We start from the raw sequence: 15,669 nt of genomic DNA on the forward strand, positions 1-15,669 counted from the left end.
GAAATGATGGATTGCAGACAAAATCCAAGTTTAGGCTCTGGCGAGGAGAAACCGCTGCCTGTCCAAGCCCCTGAGTGTGGGGTCATGAGGCTTCATCGGAGTATGCTGCCTCTTTGTCCCCAAAGAGAAAGGGAGGCCAAGAAAAGTCTTCGCGCTAAAATGTGTGCCTGGGTCGTTCCCAGAAAACCCTTGGTTTTCAGGAAAATAGTAAAGGAACTTGCGACCTATGCTTAGGCATCTTCCCTACCTTGGGTAAGTCGTCACTTGCTGAATTCTAAATGTAAAGACTAGAGAACAGAGGCCATTGTACATTTTTTAATCAACTCACTTATTTATGAAGGCCTTCTCTTTTCTAATTTTATTTATGTTTTTATTTTTGGCTGTGCTGGATCTTCATTGCTGCAAGCGGGCTTTCTTTAGTTGCGGCACGTGGACTTTTCATTGCGATGGCTTCTCTTGTTGCGGAGCATGGGCGCTAGGTGTGAGGGCTTCAGTAGTTGCGGCTCCTGGGCTCTAGAGCACAGGCTCAGTAGGCGTGGTGCATGGGCTTAGTTGCCCGGCGGGCATGTGGGATCTTCCTGGATCAGGGATTGAACCTGTGTCCCCTGCACTGGCAGGTGGGTTCTTATCCACTGTGCCACCAGGGAAGTCCCTAAGGAGGTTTTCTTTTGCACTGCGGTTCTTAAAGAGGGCGCCACTTTGTCTAATCACAACTGAGGGTTAATATGGACCAAACTGAGACTGACGTTAATGTGGAAGGCAAAGATGAGTGAACAAGTGTGGGTTTCAAACATGTGCTCCAGGCATTTCAGAGCGAGGTGAAATAAATCTCTCAAATGATGTATATTAAGACATTCTAACTCCCTTTGGGTATAAAGAGACTTTTTATAAATTCCTTGACACTTCTTAGGGGGCTCGGATGTAATGTCTAGGGCTTAAGTCCTTCCCCTCATTGGAGTGAAATCTCTAGGATTACATTAGAAAATAAACATTTATTCAGAAGTAAAGTGTGAAGTGTGAAACTTAAAGAAGACGAGCACTCTGCAAATAGAAATGGATGTATTTTTAACCCGAATTTCCAAAGAGGAAATTAAAATTTCACACAGCAGTGACAACGGTGATTGCTTGGTCAGCAGGTCCTTTTTTACTCTTTCTCTCTTGTCCTTCCCACTCTTTCCTTGGTCTTTTTTTCCCTTGCCATCAGCCTGTCTGCAGTCTCCATGTCTGTATATTATCAGTAGTAAGAGTCGGAGTTATAGACAGAGATATAAGCAAAAAATGGGAGTCTCTTGTTGGAATTCAGAATTCTGGCACTTATTTGCTGTGTGACTTTGGGAGAGTTTCTTAACATCTCTGGACTGATTTATACTTGTTCCTAAATGAAGTGATTGGACTCAATACATTCCAGGTTTATTTTCCAGCTCTAAATTCTGTGGCTTCAAAATTTATCTTTTATGAGTACTCAGCATTCTTACAAATTTGCAAAGTGCACAGACTGAACATTTTTATATTTTCTGTATTTTAAAAAATACTATTAAAAATTAAAGTGTGAGCTCTGATTATTATTCTTGATCAATAGGCATTGATGTGAGAAAGGGGGAAGGGTCCTTTTTTTATTCTTTATCTCAAGAAAGCTTCAGAGGGAAAAGTTTTCTTGCTGCAGGGGATGGTTTCCTGTAACTCTGCTAAATAGTCTGTAAAAAGAGGTTTTGAAAAGCCTGTTGGACATAATTTCCAATTTAGTTGTCAAAATTTTAATACTCCTTGGCTGAAATGGTTCTATTATCTCAGATCATATTTTAAAATCTTAGCGTATATTCTACAATGATATGCTTGGTCTTTAAGCTAAAACTTAAAATAATGTTATCTAAATATTCATTTATGTACTTATGTTTTAAAAAAAATAGTCAAGTGAAGTCAGTCTCCAAGGATTACAAACAGAGTGGCCATGAAGCACAGTTCCAGTGGGCCTTGTGTTGGAATCCACGTGGGTGACACCCCCTCTGGAGTTGTTGAGTGGGTGTGGCCTCAGGTGCAAATCCTGATGCCAGATTGTGGGAAAGTCTTCCCAGGTGGCTCAGTGGTAAAGGATTTGCCTGCCAACAACAGGAGACATGGGTTCGATCCCTGGGTCAGGAAGATCCTCTGGAGAAGGGAATGGCAACCCACTCCAGTATTCTTGCCTGGGAAAAAGAGGAGCCTGGTGGGCTACAGTCCATGGGGTCACAAAGAGTCAGATGCCACTAAGCAACTAAACAACAACAACAACGAGAAAACAGCGAGGCCAGTGATGTCTGACTGCAGACCTCCAAGTCAGGAGCACCGCAGGCAGAGGAGTCTGTAGCGGATAGAGTAAATGCTCACCCTGTCCAAACTGCAGCCGCTTGTTGCCCGAGAATGTGGACCAAGGATAGCCAGCCCTTAGGATTTTTCCAAGAGAAGCCAGAAATCACATATTTATGTGCAATCTCCTGATTTTTAAATACTGGCAACTAATCCACACTGTACAAAGCAAGGAGCCGGCCAAGCAAAACACCGTCTGCAAACTGATCCCCCTGCCAGTGGCCAGGAAGCCACCTCTGATTAAGGCCGCTGTTCGTCTTCTCCTTTCCCTTAACTCAGAGTGGCAAAGGCAACCCACACGCCCTGGACCCGGTTGTAGCAGAGGGCTCACCTCCCAGGAAACTTTGCTAAATAATGGGCCACAGCTTCCGAGAAGTCTGTGCAAGTCATCTTGGTACACAAGGGAAAGCTTTGTTAGTGAATGGAGGAGGGCACAAACATCACTAATTAAATCCATCTCCTGTAATCTGTGAGTGGTAGAGGATTGGTATTAAGGTAAAAACAAATTACAGGTGCTTATTTTTATAGATTATAATAATTAAGCTTGAGTTCCACTGACAAGTTATTTTAACAAATCACATCTCCTATGGATAAATACAGAGTTCTTATTTCTAGATTATTCATAAACCTTTACTAGACCATACTCACTAGTTTATGACTTAATTGTCTTAGCTCAAGCTGCTATAACAAATACTAGATCAAGTGGCTTAAAACAACCAACATTTATTTCTCACAGTTTCAGAGTCTGGGAAGTTCAAGATCAAGGTGCCGGCAGACTCGTTGTCGGGTGAGGGACCCCTTCCTGGTTTGCAGATGGCTGTCTTCTCGTCGTCTGTCCCTGGTGGCACTAATGCCATTTTCGAGGGCTCTACCCTCATGACCTTGTCATCCCCCAACATCCCCACCTGCTAATACCACCACTTTGGGGATTAGGACTTCAACATCTGAATATTGGGGGCACACAGACATTCTGTCCATGGCATTAGCCATAGATCTATACGTAAAATTCGCAGGTAAGGAAACCAGGGTCCAGAGGTGACCTCACCCAGAGCTAGAACCCAGGGATCCAAACTGTCTGTCTCATATGGTCTTACCAAATGAACGAAAATAGTCCTTTACAGATGTTGAACAAAAATGGGTTCTGTAGTATTCATCAGAGTTATATACCAATGCTGTATCTGGGTCAGCTCAAGCAAAAGTGTTAGCTTCAAAAAAATGTTTGCTGCCAGAGCTTGAGATTTTTGATCAATAAAAAAATGACAACTTTTGAAGGGAGCTTGAACCAGATATGCTGGTTCTAATTCAAGAGAGATGGTGCCTGGCCCAGGGTACACACTCAGTGTTTGAGTCTGAAGCAGAAATAGACTTGAAAGTTCCAAGTCCCTTTTGGGCCCAACCCGTTAAGAGATGAACTCTCTAGTTAGATGGTATGGGTGTAGTGAGTCTCTGGGTGGCTGACCATACTCTTCCTAACTGGCTGCCCATTCCACCTGCTGTCAGGTACCTTCCTTTCTCCCCATGGGTAGCAGAAGTCATATGCAGACACCTCTGCATTCCTGACTTGAGACCAGGAAGTGAGCAGAAAACAGGCTTACCCAGCCAGGACAGGTGTCACCTGCCTTTCAGAGGAAGGCCCAAGTCCTGGCTTTCGCTCCATCCCTCTCAGTCAGAATTCTGTCATCAAAAGAATAGGAATTCTCACCTTACCTGCAGAGGGTTATTCTGAGGATTATATCAGATCCTGTAAATAAGAGGTACTGGGCACACACGGTACTTGCTACATAGTGTAAGCGCCCAGGACACAGCAGTTGTTAACGTTTCATAACTGGTTATCTGATTTCCCAGCCTACAGCAGACTGGAAGGAGCAGATTAGAAAGGCATGGGGGACTGCTCCGGGAAGGCCCACTGTCGGCAGGAAAAAGTGACAGGTCGCAGCCTGATGACAAGGGAGGCAAGAGAAACACTATAAAGAGCAGGAACAAAATCTCTAAAAGGCACAGCAGTTTGGGGCATTTACTAAAAGACAAAGAACCCTCCTCAGGTCAGTAGCTTCTGTAGACTCTGTACCTTGTACGTTGATAGGCACGCATGTTGACAGCAGGTGTATGAATTTTACTTCTCTCTCCATCCGCTTCCCCGCTCACCACAAAGTAGGAGTGGGGGTTGTCGCTTGCCTTTCGATTGTGATGCTCTGACCAGATGCTTCCAGGTAATGAAATCCCTGAAGTCAGGGCCACCAGAGGAGACAAGAGTGCAGTGGGTTCCTTGGGTGATCTGAAAATACGGCAAGTTCAAGGACATCAAAAGAGCTGTGACTTTTAGTGTCATGGAGAGAAGGATTTCCCTGCCCCTCTTACCACTTCTGCTCCCTCCTTGATCTTCTTCAAAGTCAGGGCGAGAAATATATTTTCGACAACAGGCTCCCAGGTCCTGGCTGGTGGCAGAGAGAGAGGGAGGGAGCACATGAGGTGGCCAGGCTGCAGAGACACCAGCACACCAGCTCTACGCTGGGGTCTAACCCACCACCCAGAATAGATGTCCATTTTTTTTTTTGCTTGTTACACTAAGTCTGATATATATGAACCTTCAAGTTGGGAACTTTCCAAGATGTGAATGTTCGCATTTCCAATCAGAGCTATCACAAGTTACTTCTCATGTCTGGCATACACTGTCGCGTGCATGCATCCTTCACAAGGAGCTGTGCTTGTGTACACTTTACCGTACAGTCCTGTGTAGAGGACAGTAGTGCAGTGTCTTTATTTCAAGCCCGAATGTCCAGAAGCAAGTGTAAAAGCAGCAGTATATAGCTGATTAGTTAGTTGGTTAGCTAGGCTAACTTTGTTGGACTTACGAACAGACTGGACTTACAAATGCACTCTCGGAATGGAACTCATTCGTATGTATAGGGACTTAATGGTATTTTTGAAGCCTGAGCTGCTCACTTTGAAGCTGCACAGCAAGTAAGGCCCAGAAGGGCATCCCTCCAGTGACTGGCAGGGTGGGTGGGATGTGGGCAGACCTTCTAGGATCAGAGAAGGATTAAGGTGGAGAGCACTCGAAGAGCATCCCAGGCCTGGGAGCTCCAGGAGCCTGCCCTGCTGAGGACCCATGGCTCTTTCCAGCCCAGCTGATGGACCACCCTGTTGACTGCAGTTGGCTCAGAAACCTAGTGGGCATAAACTCAGCATCCAACGATGTTCAGAGTGGGTGCATGCCACGGTGATCAAGAGCTCAGACTCTGGACCTAGATGGAGGTCAGATCTCAGCACTGATGCTTAAGTGCTTGGAACCCCAATTTCTCTCTACATCACATTGGGGGAAATAATAGTACCTCAGGCTTCCCAGGTGATTCAGCAGTAAAGAATCCGCCTGCCATTGTGGGAGATGCAGGTTCGACCCCTGGGTTGGGAAGATCCCCTGGAGGAGGAAATGGCAACCCACTCCAGTATTCTTGCCTGGGAAATCCATAGAAGAACCTGGTGGGCTACAGTCCATAGGGTCACAAAGAGTCAGACACGACTGAGTTACCGAACAACAATAATGACAAATGGTACCTCATCAAAGGGTTCCTCTGAGAATTAAGTTTGCTTATAGGCACTTAGAATGTTTTCCTGGCACATGGTAAATACTGAAAACTGAGGGTTAGTCTTCTATCTCTCCAGCTGACCAGGACTGTGGTATTCATTGTGGGACTGTGGCTACCAGAATAAAATGTGCCTGGCAGTTCTGTTCACGTGAGTAGCCCTTTGCAGCAGGGACTTGAAGAGATAAAAGCTGGAGTCAGAGAAGAGTCTCCAGAGAATCTTCCTTCTGTTAAAACAAGAGGGGACCAAATATTGTCAGAAGCCGGTCCACATTATTGCCCAGAAGGGAGTGAAATTTCTTTTAGAGAGAACACGATTTCCCGACCTGTTGCATGTTGCCGATGCAGTACTGACTGACCGACCACCTTCCTTAAAATTCTTGTGGTTGGGTCTCTTTTTTTACTCCCTAATGGTGTGGAACAGAGCTTGAATAATAAATATTCAATAGGGACACTCCCTTCTCTCTGTTAAAATAATCTTTGTTTCAGTGCCTTAACAAGGAAGAGACTGTGTTTTCCCCACCTCTGCTCTCACATTACGTGAAGCCAGGCCTCAGGAGTGAGAGAAAATAAACACAGGCTCCCCGGCCAGGGCAGGAGGAGGCAGCCTCCTCACTGGATGGCCCGGGGCTGGGGCTTCGGCTGCCAGGAGCTCACGTGCACAGATTCTCAGCGGGTTCAGGTGCCAAGTACCGTGCACAAGAAAGCTTGTACATGGAGGTGGTGGTGGAAGGTCCCAGGGGAAAGGGAAGTGAGTGTTCAGCAAAGATGCGGTGCTGGGTGGGACCCCTCCTTTCTTCGGGGAAGATCTGGGTAGAGGTGCAGCTTATCCTTGGGCGCTGGGCGCTCAGGCTCCTTGCACAGGTCTGCGCCAAGCACGGCCAGTTTGAAAAGATCCCACTGAGAACATGTCACCTCTTCTGCCTTCACTTCCAGCGTCCCATCTGTGGTGACACTGCCCTGTCTTTTGTGCAGAGGGAAAGTTCACACACTGTCACGGAGCGAGCACAAACTCGATTCCTCTTTAACCAAACTTGCTCGTGAGCCTCCCTTCAGACCGATGGCGGAAACAACTTAATCTTTTTTCCATTTCTACTGTTGGCCAAAAGAAAAAAAAAATTAATCTTTTTTCCATTTCTTCTAATGGTGGAAAAAAACGTAATCTGGCCATTTCAAGGTAACTCAGTCTCTTCCAATAGAAAGTGCAGACTGTCCATTTATTGCTTGCTTGATTCAGGATTTAAACCTGGTCAGTTCAGCTAAAATTTCCTGCCAGGGCTATTGGTTTTTCCTCCAAGGCTCTCTCCTACCTCCTTCTGTACCCTCAAGATGTTGCCTGGGTACAGGGGGTGTTTAGGGAACATCATGGTGATGGGTGGGGAAGCTTGTCAGGGTTTTAACTGCTTCCACAGAGGAGACTTATCACACCAGGTCTGGGCCCGGGTCAGGGGCCCAAGGCTTTGCCCTTGGGTTACTGGACCTCTGCACTGGGAGCCTGTGTACCCACGCCCAGGCCATCTCTGGTCCAGATGCCCCCTCAGCACTTCCTTACTTCCTGCCTGGTCTTGAGAAGATGTGTTCACAGTGCATGAGGCCCAGGTGACCCCCTCAGGCACCCTCTCTGTTTAATTACATGTGAGGGTGCTCAGTGGCTTCACTTGTGTCCCACTCTTTGCGACCCTGTTGACTGTATCCTTCCAGGCTCCTCTGTCCATGGGGATTCTCCAGGCAAGAATACTGGAGTGGGTTGCCATGCCCTCCTCTATTGTATCCTTCCAGGCTCCTTTGTCCATGGGGATTCTCCAGGCAAGAATACTGGAGTGGGTTGCCATGCCCTCCTCTAAGGGATCTTCTGGACTCAGGGATCGAACCTGCATCTCCTGCATTGCAGGCAGATTCTTTACCACTGAGTCACAGGGGAAGCGCCTGTTTAATTACACAACCCACCATTTCCACTGTGCTCAGCACCCCCAAGTCTAGAGCTCTTTGAAGCCTACCTTCTCCTACAGTTCCAGTGGGAAGTGGGGCCAAGACCCCCACCCCAGGGTGGGATCAGGAAGCATCTCAGCCTTTTCAAACTGCTGTCTTCTTCCACCTCTTCCCTGATTCCAGGAGGTGCTCTTGTCTCTTTTCTGGTGGCAAGAAACAGTCCCTCCCTCCCCACGCTTGTAAGACAAATCTCTGTGCTCCGAGTTCTTCAACCTCTGGTTCCTTGGAACCCAGAAGTCGCTCCCCACCCCAGCTTCAAATCTCATAAAAGGCTCAGGCATGAAAGCCCGAAAGCCTCAGCGTCCACACCATCTCACAACTGAAATGGCATTATTTTGGAACTTACCAGTTAAACATCGCTCCCTCATGTGTGGGTTCCACTCTCTCCCTAAAGTACAGAAGGCCATGGCTTTCTGGGTTGGGGGCCCCAGACGGCCAAGACGACCCAGCATGACGAAGGCATCAGATGATACTTCCCAATATCATCTTGCTGCATGTACAGTTCAGAACAGTGGGCCGAGCTCTGCTGGGCGTGGACCTACCTGGTGCCTGCACTGTTGTTAAGAACTGTGTTCAGTGGGTGGATGTTGGGGGTGGGGGGACAGTGGAGAGGCTGGGAAGAACCCAGCACTCACACCTCACTGGAGTTGGGGAACTCTTGCCCAGGGGCTCTCCACTCCTGGGTCTTGGGACAGACGCCACGTTTGGGGTTGCTTTGCTGATGGAGTGTGATGTGAGTGCTGGTCGAGGTCCAGCTCTTAGGAGACAGAAGTGGGAAGTGTGGCAGTGGTCCCTCACCTGGAGTAAATGAAGCGAGACGGGAGGGATGTGTCTCTCCCTCCACTGGTTCAGAGCGTGTGTGCAGCGAGGGCACACGTCTGCATGCATAGGCGGGGGCTGGGATAAGTGCATGTCTGCCATTTAGTATTTATTTCAGTCATCACAGGTAGCTTACAAAGTGAATGGAAGGAAAAATAGAGTGGCCAAAAAGTTCATTCGGGTCTTTCCATGCGATGTTATGGAAAAACCAAAACTAATTTTTTGGCCAACCTAACATATGTATACACACACACACACACACACACACACACACACAGCCCTGTAGTCAGTGTGATAGCCTATGAAGTTTCTTGGCAAGACTTAGCGGCATAGAGCATGTAGGAGGTGACATCAGGAGAGGCGGTCACAGGCGGAGCCCTGGTATCTTTCTGGCTTTGCCATTAGCTCTGGGGCCAGGCTGTTGTGACCTCTGAGGGGCACGTACTGCCTCTTCTTCAAAAAGAAAGCTTGTGGAAGACCACGAAAGACCCTTTTAGCATGGGCGTTTTGTGTTCCAGAAAATGCCTCCCAAAACCATCATGGGGCTTGGCAGTTGACTCCCTCTGTGTCAAAAACTGGTAGTGGAAGAAATGACAGAAGAATACTGATCATTTTAATAGACCACTCTGGAACAGTTATTCACTAGTAGAATTGACTTGGACTCAGCAGGTTGACTTGCTACAGGATTTCAGTGACCAGCTCCCATAGCCCCCCAGCCCACCTAGATCTGAGCTGTATTTCTAAAGGAAAATGGAAAGTCTGGCCTGGAAACACACAATTCCCTAATGCTTTGAAATCAGTGAAGGTTATTCTGTTAACATTCAAGATCATGAACCAGGCCCCCTATTTAAATCCTCCTGCTTCCTGGTGGCTCAGTGGTAAAGAATTCACTTGCCAATGCAAGAGGGACAGGATTGATCTCTGGTCCAGGGAGATCCCTTAGAGAAGGAAATGGCAACTTGCTCCAGTATTCTTGCCTGGGAAATCCTATAGACAGGAAACTGGTGGGCTACAGTTCATGGGGTGGCCAAGAGTTGGACATTACTGAGCGACTAAACAATCCCCAATTCCTGTCATTACGACAAAAGGAATATACAAACTTGGGGTGGGATAGGGTTCTGTCATTGGAAGGAGCCATCTACATGCTGGAAGCATCAGGAAGATTCTAGAAATAATGAGGCAGGGGGCCCAGATTTTAAAATGCTGACCTACCTGGAAGTCACACCTGGGAAGGAGCTTCCCACCTGAAGAGGAAGAACAGCCTCCCCTCCCCAGCCATGACTCCCCACCCCACTTCCCCCGCTAGCTTCCAGAGGCTCCCAGCCTCTTGCCAAAGGACTTGGAGCAAAAGAGGGCCATGGGGCTGGTGGTTCACAACCTCTCTTGGAAATTGGAAACACCTGAGAAATTTTGTAACCTCCAGTGTCTGGGTCCCATTGCCAGAGCTTCTGATTTAATTGGTCTGGGGTCAGCCCAGGCAGAGGGTGTTTATCCTGCCTCCAGATTGAGAACCACTGCAGCAGGAAGGCAAGAGGGGACCATCTCAGTCCAACTGGGGAACTTCACTGACAGATGCTCCCTAAGCGAGGTGCCGGGGTGGGGCTTGGCTCTCACTCTCACGTGGGGTGGAAGGTTAGCAGTGGGGGTGGTACTGAGGGTGGCACTGAGGGAGGCCCGCCCCCAGAGAATAGGTGCTGCTGGCTGAATTTTCTGCCACTTACTGGCCCCTCCCCTGGACAAAGCAGCTTCTCATTTGACCAGCCCCAAATTTATCTTCTTCTTTACTTGGCTGGGAAAGACTTGTTGAGGAAAGAACACAGTCTCTAGCAGAACTTGTTTCAACTCGTACTTAAAGTCTGGATGGGTAGAGGAATAAGAACGTTTCATAATAATAGAAAGAGGAAATTGAAATGGAAAAGGAACTCTTGTTTCAGAGCACAGACTGTAGAGCACAGGCTCACTGGTTGTGGTACACAGGCCTAGTTGCTCTGCTATGTGTGGGATCTTCTGGGACCAGGGATTCAACCCATGTTCCCTGCATTGGCAGGTGGATTTTTAACCACTGCAAGGTCAAGTAGCACGTGCTGAGGTAGAAGCTGTAGCAAGTGATGTAGAAGCTGCAGCAAGTTATCAGGAAGATCTAGCTAAGATAATTCATGAAGGTGGCTATGCTAAAGAAGAGATCTTCAGTGTAAATGAAACAGCTTTCTATTGGCAGAAGGTGCCATCTAGGACTTTGATAGCTAGAGAAGAAAAATCAGTGCCTGGCTTCAAAGTTTGAAAGGTCAGAGTATCTCTCTTATTAGGGGCTATTGCAGCAGGTGACTTTAAGTAGAAGCCAATGCTTATTTACCATTCTGAAGATCTTAAGGCATTTAAGAATTATGCTAAATCTACTCTGCCTACGTGAGGCTTCCCTGGTGCCTCAGTGGTAAAGAATCTGCCTGCCAATGCAGGAGACACGGGTTTGATCCCTGGGTCGGGAAGATCCCCTGGAGAAGGAAATGGGGACCCACTTAAGTATTCTTAGCCTGGAGAATTCCATGAACAGAGGAGCCTGGCGGGCTGCAGTCCATGGAGTTGCAGAGTCAGACACGACTGAGCGACTGAACAACAACATAGCTACCACATATAGTGATCCATCTAATGAATCTGGGCAAAGTAAATGGAAAACCTTCTGGAAGGGATTCTGCTTGCCATTAAGAATGTTTGTGATTCATGGGGAGAGGTCAAAATATCAACATTATCAGAAGTGGCTTTCATTCCCCACGCATGACTTTGCGGGGTTCAAGACTCCAGTGGAAGAAATAACTGCAGATGTAGTGGAAAGAGCAAGAGAATGAATAGAATTCAAAGTGGAGCCTGAAGATGTGACTGAACTGCTGCAACCTCATGACAAAACTTGAACAGATGAGGAGCTGCTTCTGATAAATGAGCAAAGAAAGAGGTTTCTTGAGATGGAATCTACTGATGATGCTGTGAAGACTGTTGAAATGACAACAAAGGATTTACAGTATTACATAAACCTAGTTGATAAAGCAACAGCAGGGTTCGAGAGGACTGACTCTAATTTTGAAAGAAGTTCTACTGTGGGTAAAATGCTATCCAACAGCATTGCCTGCTACAGAGAAATTGTTTGTGAAAGGATGAGTCAATCCATGAGGCAGACTTCACTCTTGTCTTACTTTAGGAAGTTGCCACAGCCACCCAACCTTCGGCAACCACCACCCTCATAAGTCAGCAGCCATCAACACCAAGGCAAGACTCTCCACCCCCAGAAATGATTGACTTGTTGAAGGCTCAAATTATGGTTAGCATTTTTCAGCAATAAAGTATTTTAAGATTAAGGTGTATACATTGTTTTTTTAGATACAATGCTATTTACAGGATGGTGTAAACAGCTTTTATATGTATTGGGAAACCAAAAAAATGTGTGTGACATGCTTTATTGAGATGTTTGCTTTATTGCAATGGTCTGGAACCAAATCTGCAATATCTCTAAGGGATGCCGGTAGAAGAGTAATAGAGAGGAACTTGCTTTACTAATTACTTTTACTTTTTGTTGTTGTTGCTAAGTCGTATCAGACTCTTTGTAATCCCATGGTCTGTAGCATGCCAGGCTCCCCTGTCCTCCACTATCTCCCAGAGTTTGCTCAAATTTATGTCCAGTGAGTCAGTGATGCTATCTAACCATCTCATCTGCTGCCCGTTCTTTTGCCTTCAATCTTTCCCAGCATCAGGGTCTTTTCCAATGAGTTGGATCTTCGTATCAGGTGGCCAAAGTGTTGGAGATTCAGCTTTAGCATCAGTCCTTCCCATGAATATTCAGGGTTGATTTCCTTTAGGATTGACTGGTTTGATCTCCTTGCAGTCTAAGGGACATTTACTTTAAAGCTAGACTATTTAAAATGGTGTGGTACAGTTACTGAAATACATCAGTGGGGAAAGTAGAAAATGCTAAAATAGATCCAAGTGCACATAAGACAAAAGTAGGATTGAAATCAGTTGAGAATAATGGATTATTACTATTTAATAAATTGCATTCAGATAGCTGCTTAAACATTATTAAAAATATATAATATCTTTATTTGCAAAAATCTAAATGGATTTAAGGAGAGCATCTTCACATTAAAAATTAATTTTAAAAAATTACTGGGATAAATTTAGTTGAATATTTATATATAACTGTGGAAGGGAAACCATGAATGAAAAGTTTCATCACTTTGCTTATGTGGTTTAAAATTTCTGCATGGATGGCAAAATAAAACAGAAACCCCCATCCCTGCCCCACCCCCAGTACACACTCCAAAAACAAAATGAAAGGGAAAAAAATACAGATAATAAGCTGGAAATAGTGTATATATCAAACATGACAGATACGAGGTTAATATTTATAGTATGAAAGTCCATAAATATTAGGGGCACCTAATACTTTTAAGACAAAGAAAATAGAAAAATATACTGTAGTAAATTTTAAAAGTCTTAGAAAAAGTTATGTCTATGAAGAGCTAATTTCCTTCTAGAAGTTTACCCTCAGGAATTAAATGTACATATTTATAAATACACATATATTACGATATTTTTCAAAGAGTTACCAATGAATGCCAAGAGGAAACAAATGGGCAAATGAAAAGGAAGGAATATAGAAGGGAAGAGAGAGAGAAAGAGGAAGGAAGGAAAGGAAGACCTTTAAATATCCTACAAGAGGGTATCAGTTAAAGAAATTATGTTAGGGACTTCCCTGTGGTCCAGTGGTTAAGACTCTGAGCTCCCAATTCAGGGAACAGGGGTTTGATCCTTGGTCAGGGAATTAACATCCCATGTGCCACACCACGCGACCAAAACAATAAAGAAATTATGTTATCCTGATATAGTTGACAGCTGTTCAGTAATTAAAAGTAACCTGGAAAATGTTCATCGTAATATAATAGGAATATTCTTTTATGAAAATAACTATATGTTAAATACATACACAAATATATTCATAAAGTTATCTGGAAACTTCTATGCCATCATGTTAATTTAACACTGGTGACCTCTTCATTGGGGCTTCCCAGGTGGCACTAGTGGTAAAGAACATGCCTGTCAATGCAGGAGTTGTAAGAGATGTGGGTTTGATTCCTGGGTCCAGAAGATCCCCTGGAGGTGGGCATGGCAACCCACTCCAGTATTCTTGCCTGGAGAATCCCGTGGTCAGAGGAACCTGGAGGGCTACAGTCCATGGGGTCACACAGAGTCAGACAGGACTGAAATGACTTAGCACACACACATGCACCTCTTCATTAGCATGTATTTATTCTCTCAATTTTGCATGTATTTACTGTCTCTTTTTGTCTTTCTCTTTTTACCGTGTTTAGTTTTGGTTTTGAAATGAAAAAATAATTACGTTAAAAATGTTGTCCTGAGAACTACCGGCTTGGTACAACAATCCCAAGGCTGCAGGCTGGTCTGTAGAGATTCTGCTCTTGTCTGTCTAGTCTCACACCCTGCCATGTTCCACCCCCTGGTTACCAGCTCTAGGAATATGGCCCTGACCATCCAGGCCTTTTCTGCTTCCTTCTTCTCTGAGTTATAGGTGATACACTACCTCGTCTTTGTTGTTTTGTTGTTGTTGTTGTTTTAGCCTTGGTTTCTTACCAATTTATTTTATTTTTTGGCCACACTGTGTGGCACGCGGGGATCTTAGTTCCCTGATCCGGGATTGAACCCGCGTCCCCTGCGTTGGAAGCATGGAGTCTGAACCGCTGGACCACCAGGGAAGTCCCTCATCTTTGTTCTTCAGATGTTTCTCATGTGTTGTCCACTCTCCAGAAAGGAACTATGAGCTCCCTGAGGGCAGGGGTTAGGCCTTGTAAAATTCTGCACCTCCCTTGGGCTTCAGGCAGAGCTGAACAGCTGCTTAAAGAACAGGGGCTGGGCCTGAATTTTTCTGGCTAGGAGAACTGATGAGAAAAGCCATGCGCTCAGGAGGTCAGCTAGGGGAGGAGGCAGAGCTGAGGAGGGCAGAGGCCACAAGTGCAGGGCCCACAGTGGGTGCCGAGCCAGCCTTGTCCTGGAAAGGCAGGCAGGGGCCTGCTGTTCCTGGTCTCTGCAGCACCCCACGGATGCTCCGTCATGTTAACCATTTGCTTTTTGTCTCCACACGATGCGGACAGGTTCTAACGTTCCCATGGACCAGCCCTGCTGTCGTGGTCTCTATGACTTTGAGCCTGAAAACCAAGGAGAACTAGGATTTAAAGAAGGGGACATCATTACATTAACCAATCAAATAGATGAAAACTGGTATGAAGGAATTCTGCATGGGGAATCTGGCTTCTTCCCCATTAACTATGTGGAAGTGATTGTGCCTTTACCTCAGTAAATGTGATAACTCACACTCTCTCGGACATAAGTTTCATAACCGAAATGAATTCACACCAGTATTCTCAGCGTGGTTGTTCTGTGGCATTCTTGCTCTTTGACCAACTTAATGAGTTTTGTATGTGTGGTTCTCTTTATAATGTATTTTGTATCAGTTTAATTTGTATAAATGATTTTCTTGTCTTGGCTCCATGGAAATACAGTTTTCTTCTTTTGCTGATTGTCCTAAAAGTCACTGGTTAAATAAATGTATGTGCTTCTTGTTGCTAAAAATAAACAGCACCCGCTACCGCTCTGTCAGGGACTGGCCCATCTTCCTCAAGCTGTGATGGAAGACAACACTTGAAGCTAAGAATTGCTAAATAGTTTGTTTCCTGACATGACTGATGGCCTCCGGTCTTTCCCCTTCGTGTGTTTTCCTGACCTGTGAATCACCCAATAAACATGACGCACTGTGTTGGCAAAAGGCCTTGGTCATTCTTAATGTTGAATCGATTCCGAAATGCAGTCGTACAGCTGCGAATTCCTCCTGTGACCACCCTGACCTGGGGTGCAGGCTGGTGACTTGTTTGGC

At 45.7% G+C, this 15,669-nt stretch overlaps 1 protein-coding gene across 39 annotated transcripts in view; it reads left to right on the forward strand.

The window, feature by feature from the left end:
* SH3GL3 (SH3 domain containing GRB2 like 3, endophilin A3) overlaps positions 1-15,669 on the forward strand; it is a 151,604-nt gene that overhangs the window by 119,122 nt on the left and 16,813 nt on the right. For 12 of the 39 annotated variants that reach the window (XM_086364297.1, XM_086364312.1, XM_086364284.1 and 9 more), the window contains one exon: positions 14,891-15,561. The exons of 5 other annotated variants lie outside the window; for them this stretch is intronic. In XM_086364297.1, the coding sequence (XP_086220423.1) occupies positions 14,891-15,096 (206 nt within the window). In that variant the 3' untranslated portion in view covers positions 15,097-15,561. Of the gene's footprint in view, positions 1-3,079; positions 3,131-4,188; positions 5,688-6,006; positions 6,079-14,890; positions 15,562-15,669 lie in introns of those variants that run through there. 22 more of the 39 variants (XM_086364283.1, XM_086364281.1, XM_086364288.1 and 19 more) reach the window with 5 other exon arrangements.

The sequence above is a fragment of the Bos grunniens genome, chromosome 21, assembly GCF_055505025.1.
Source record: "Bos grunniens cultivar Pamir isolate PY7600 chromosome 21, Bosgru_T2T1.0, whole genome shotgun sequence".
NCBI classification, from domain to species: domain Eukaryota; kingdom Metazoa; phylum Chordata; class Mammalia; order Artiodactyla; family Bovidae; genus Bos; species Bos grunniens.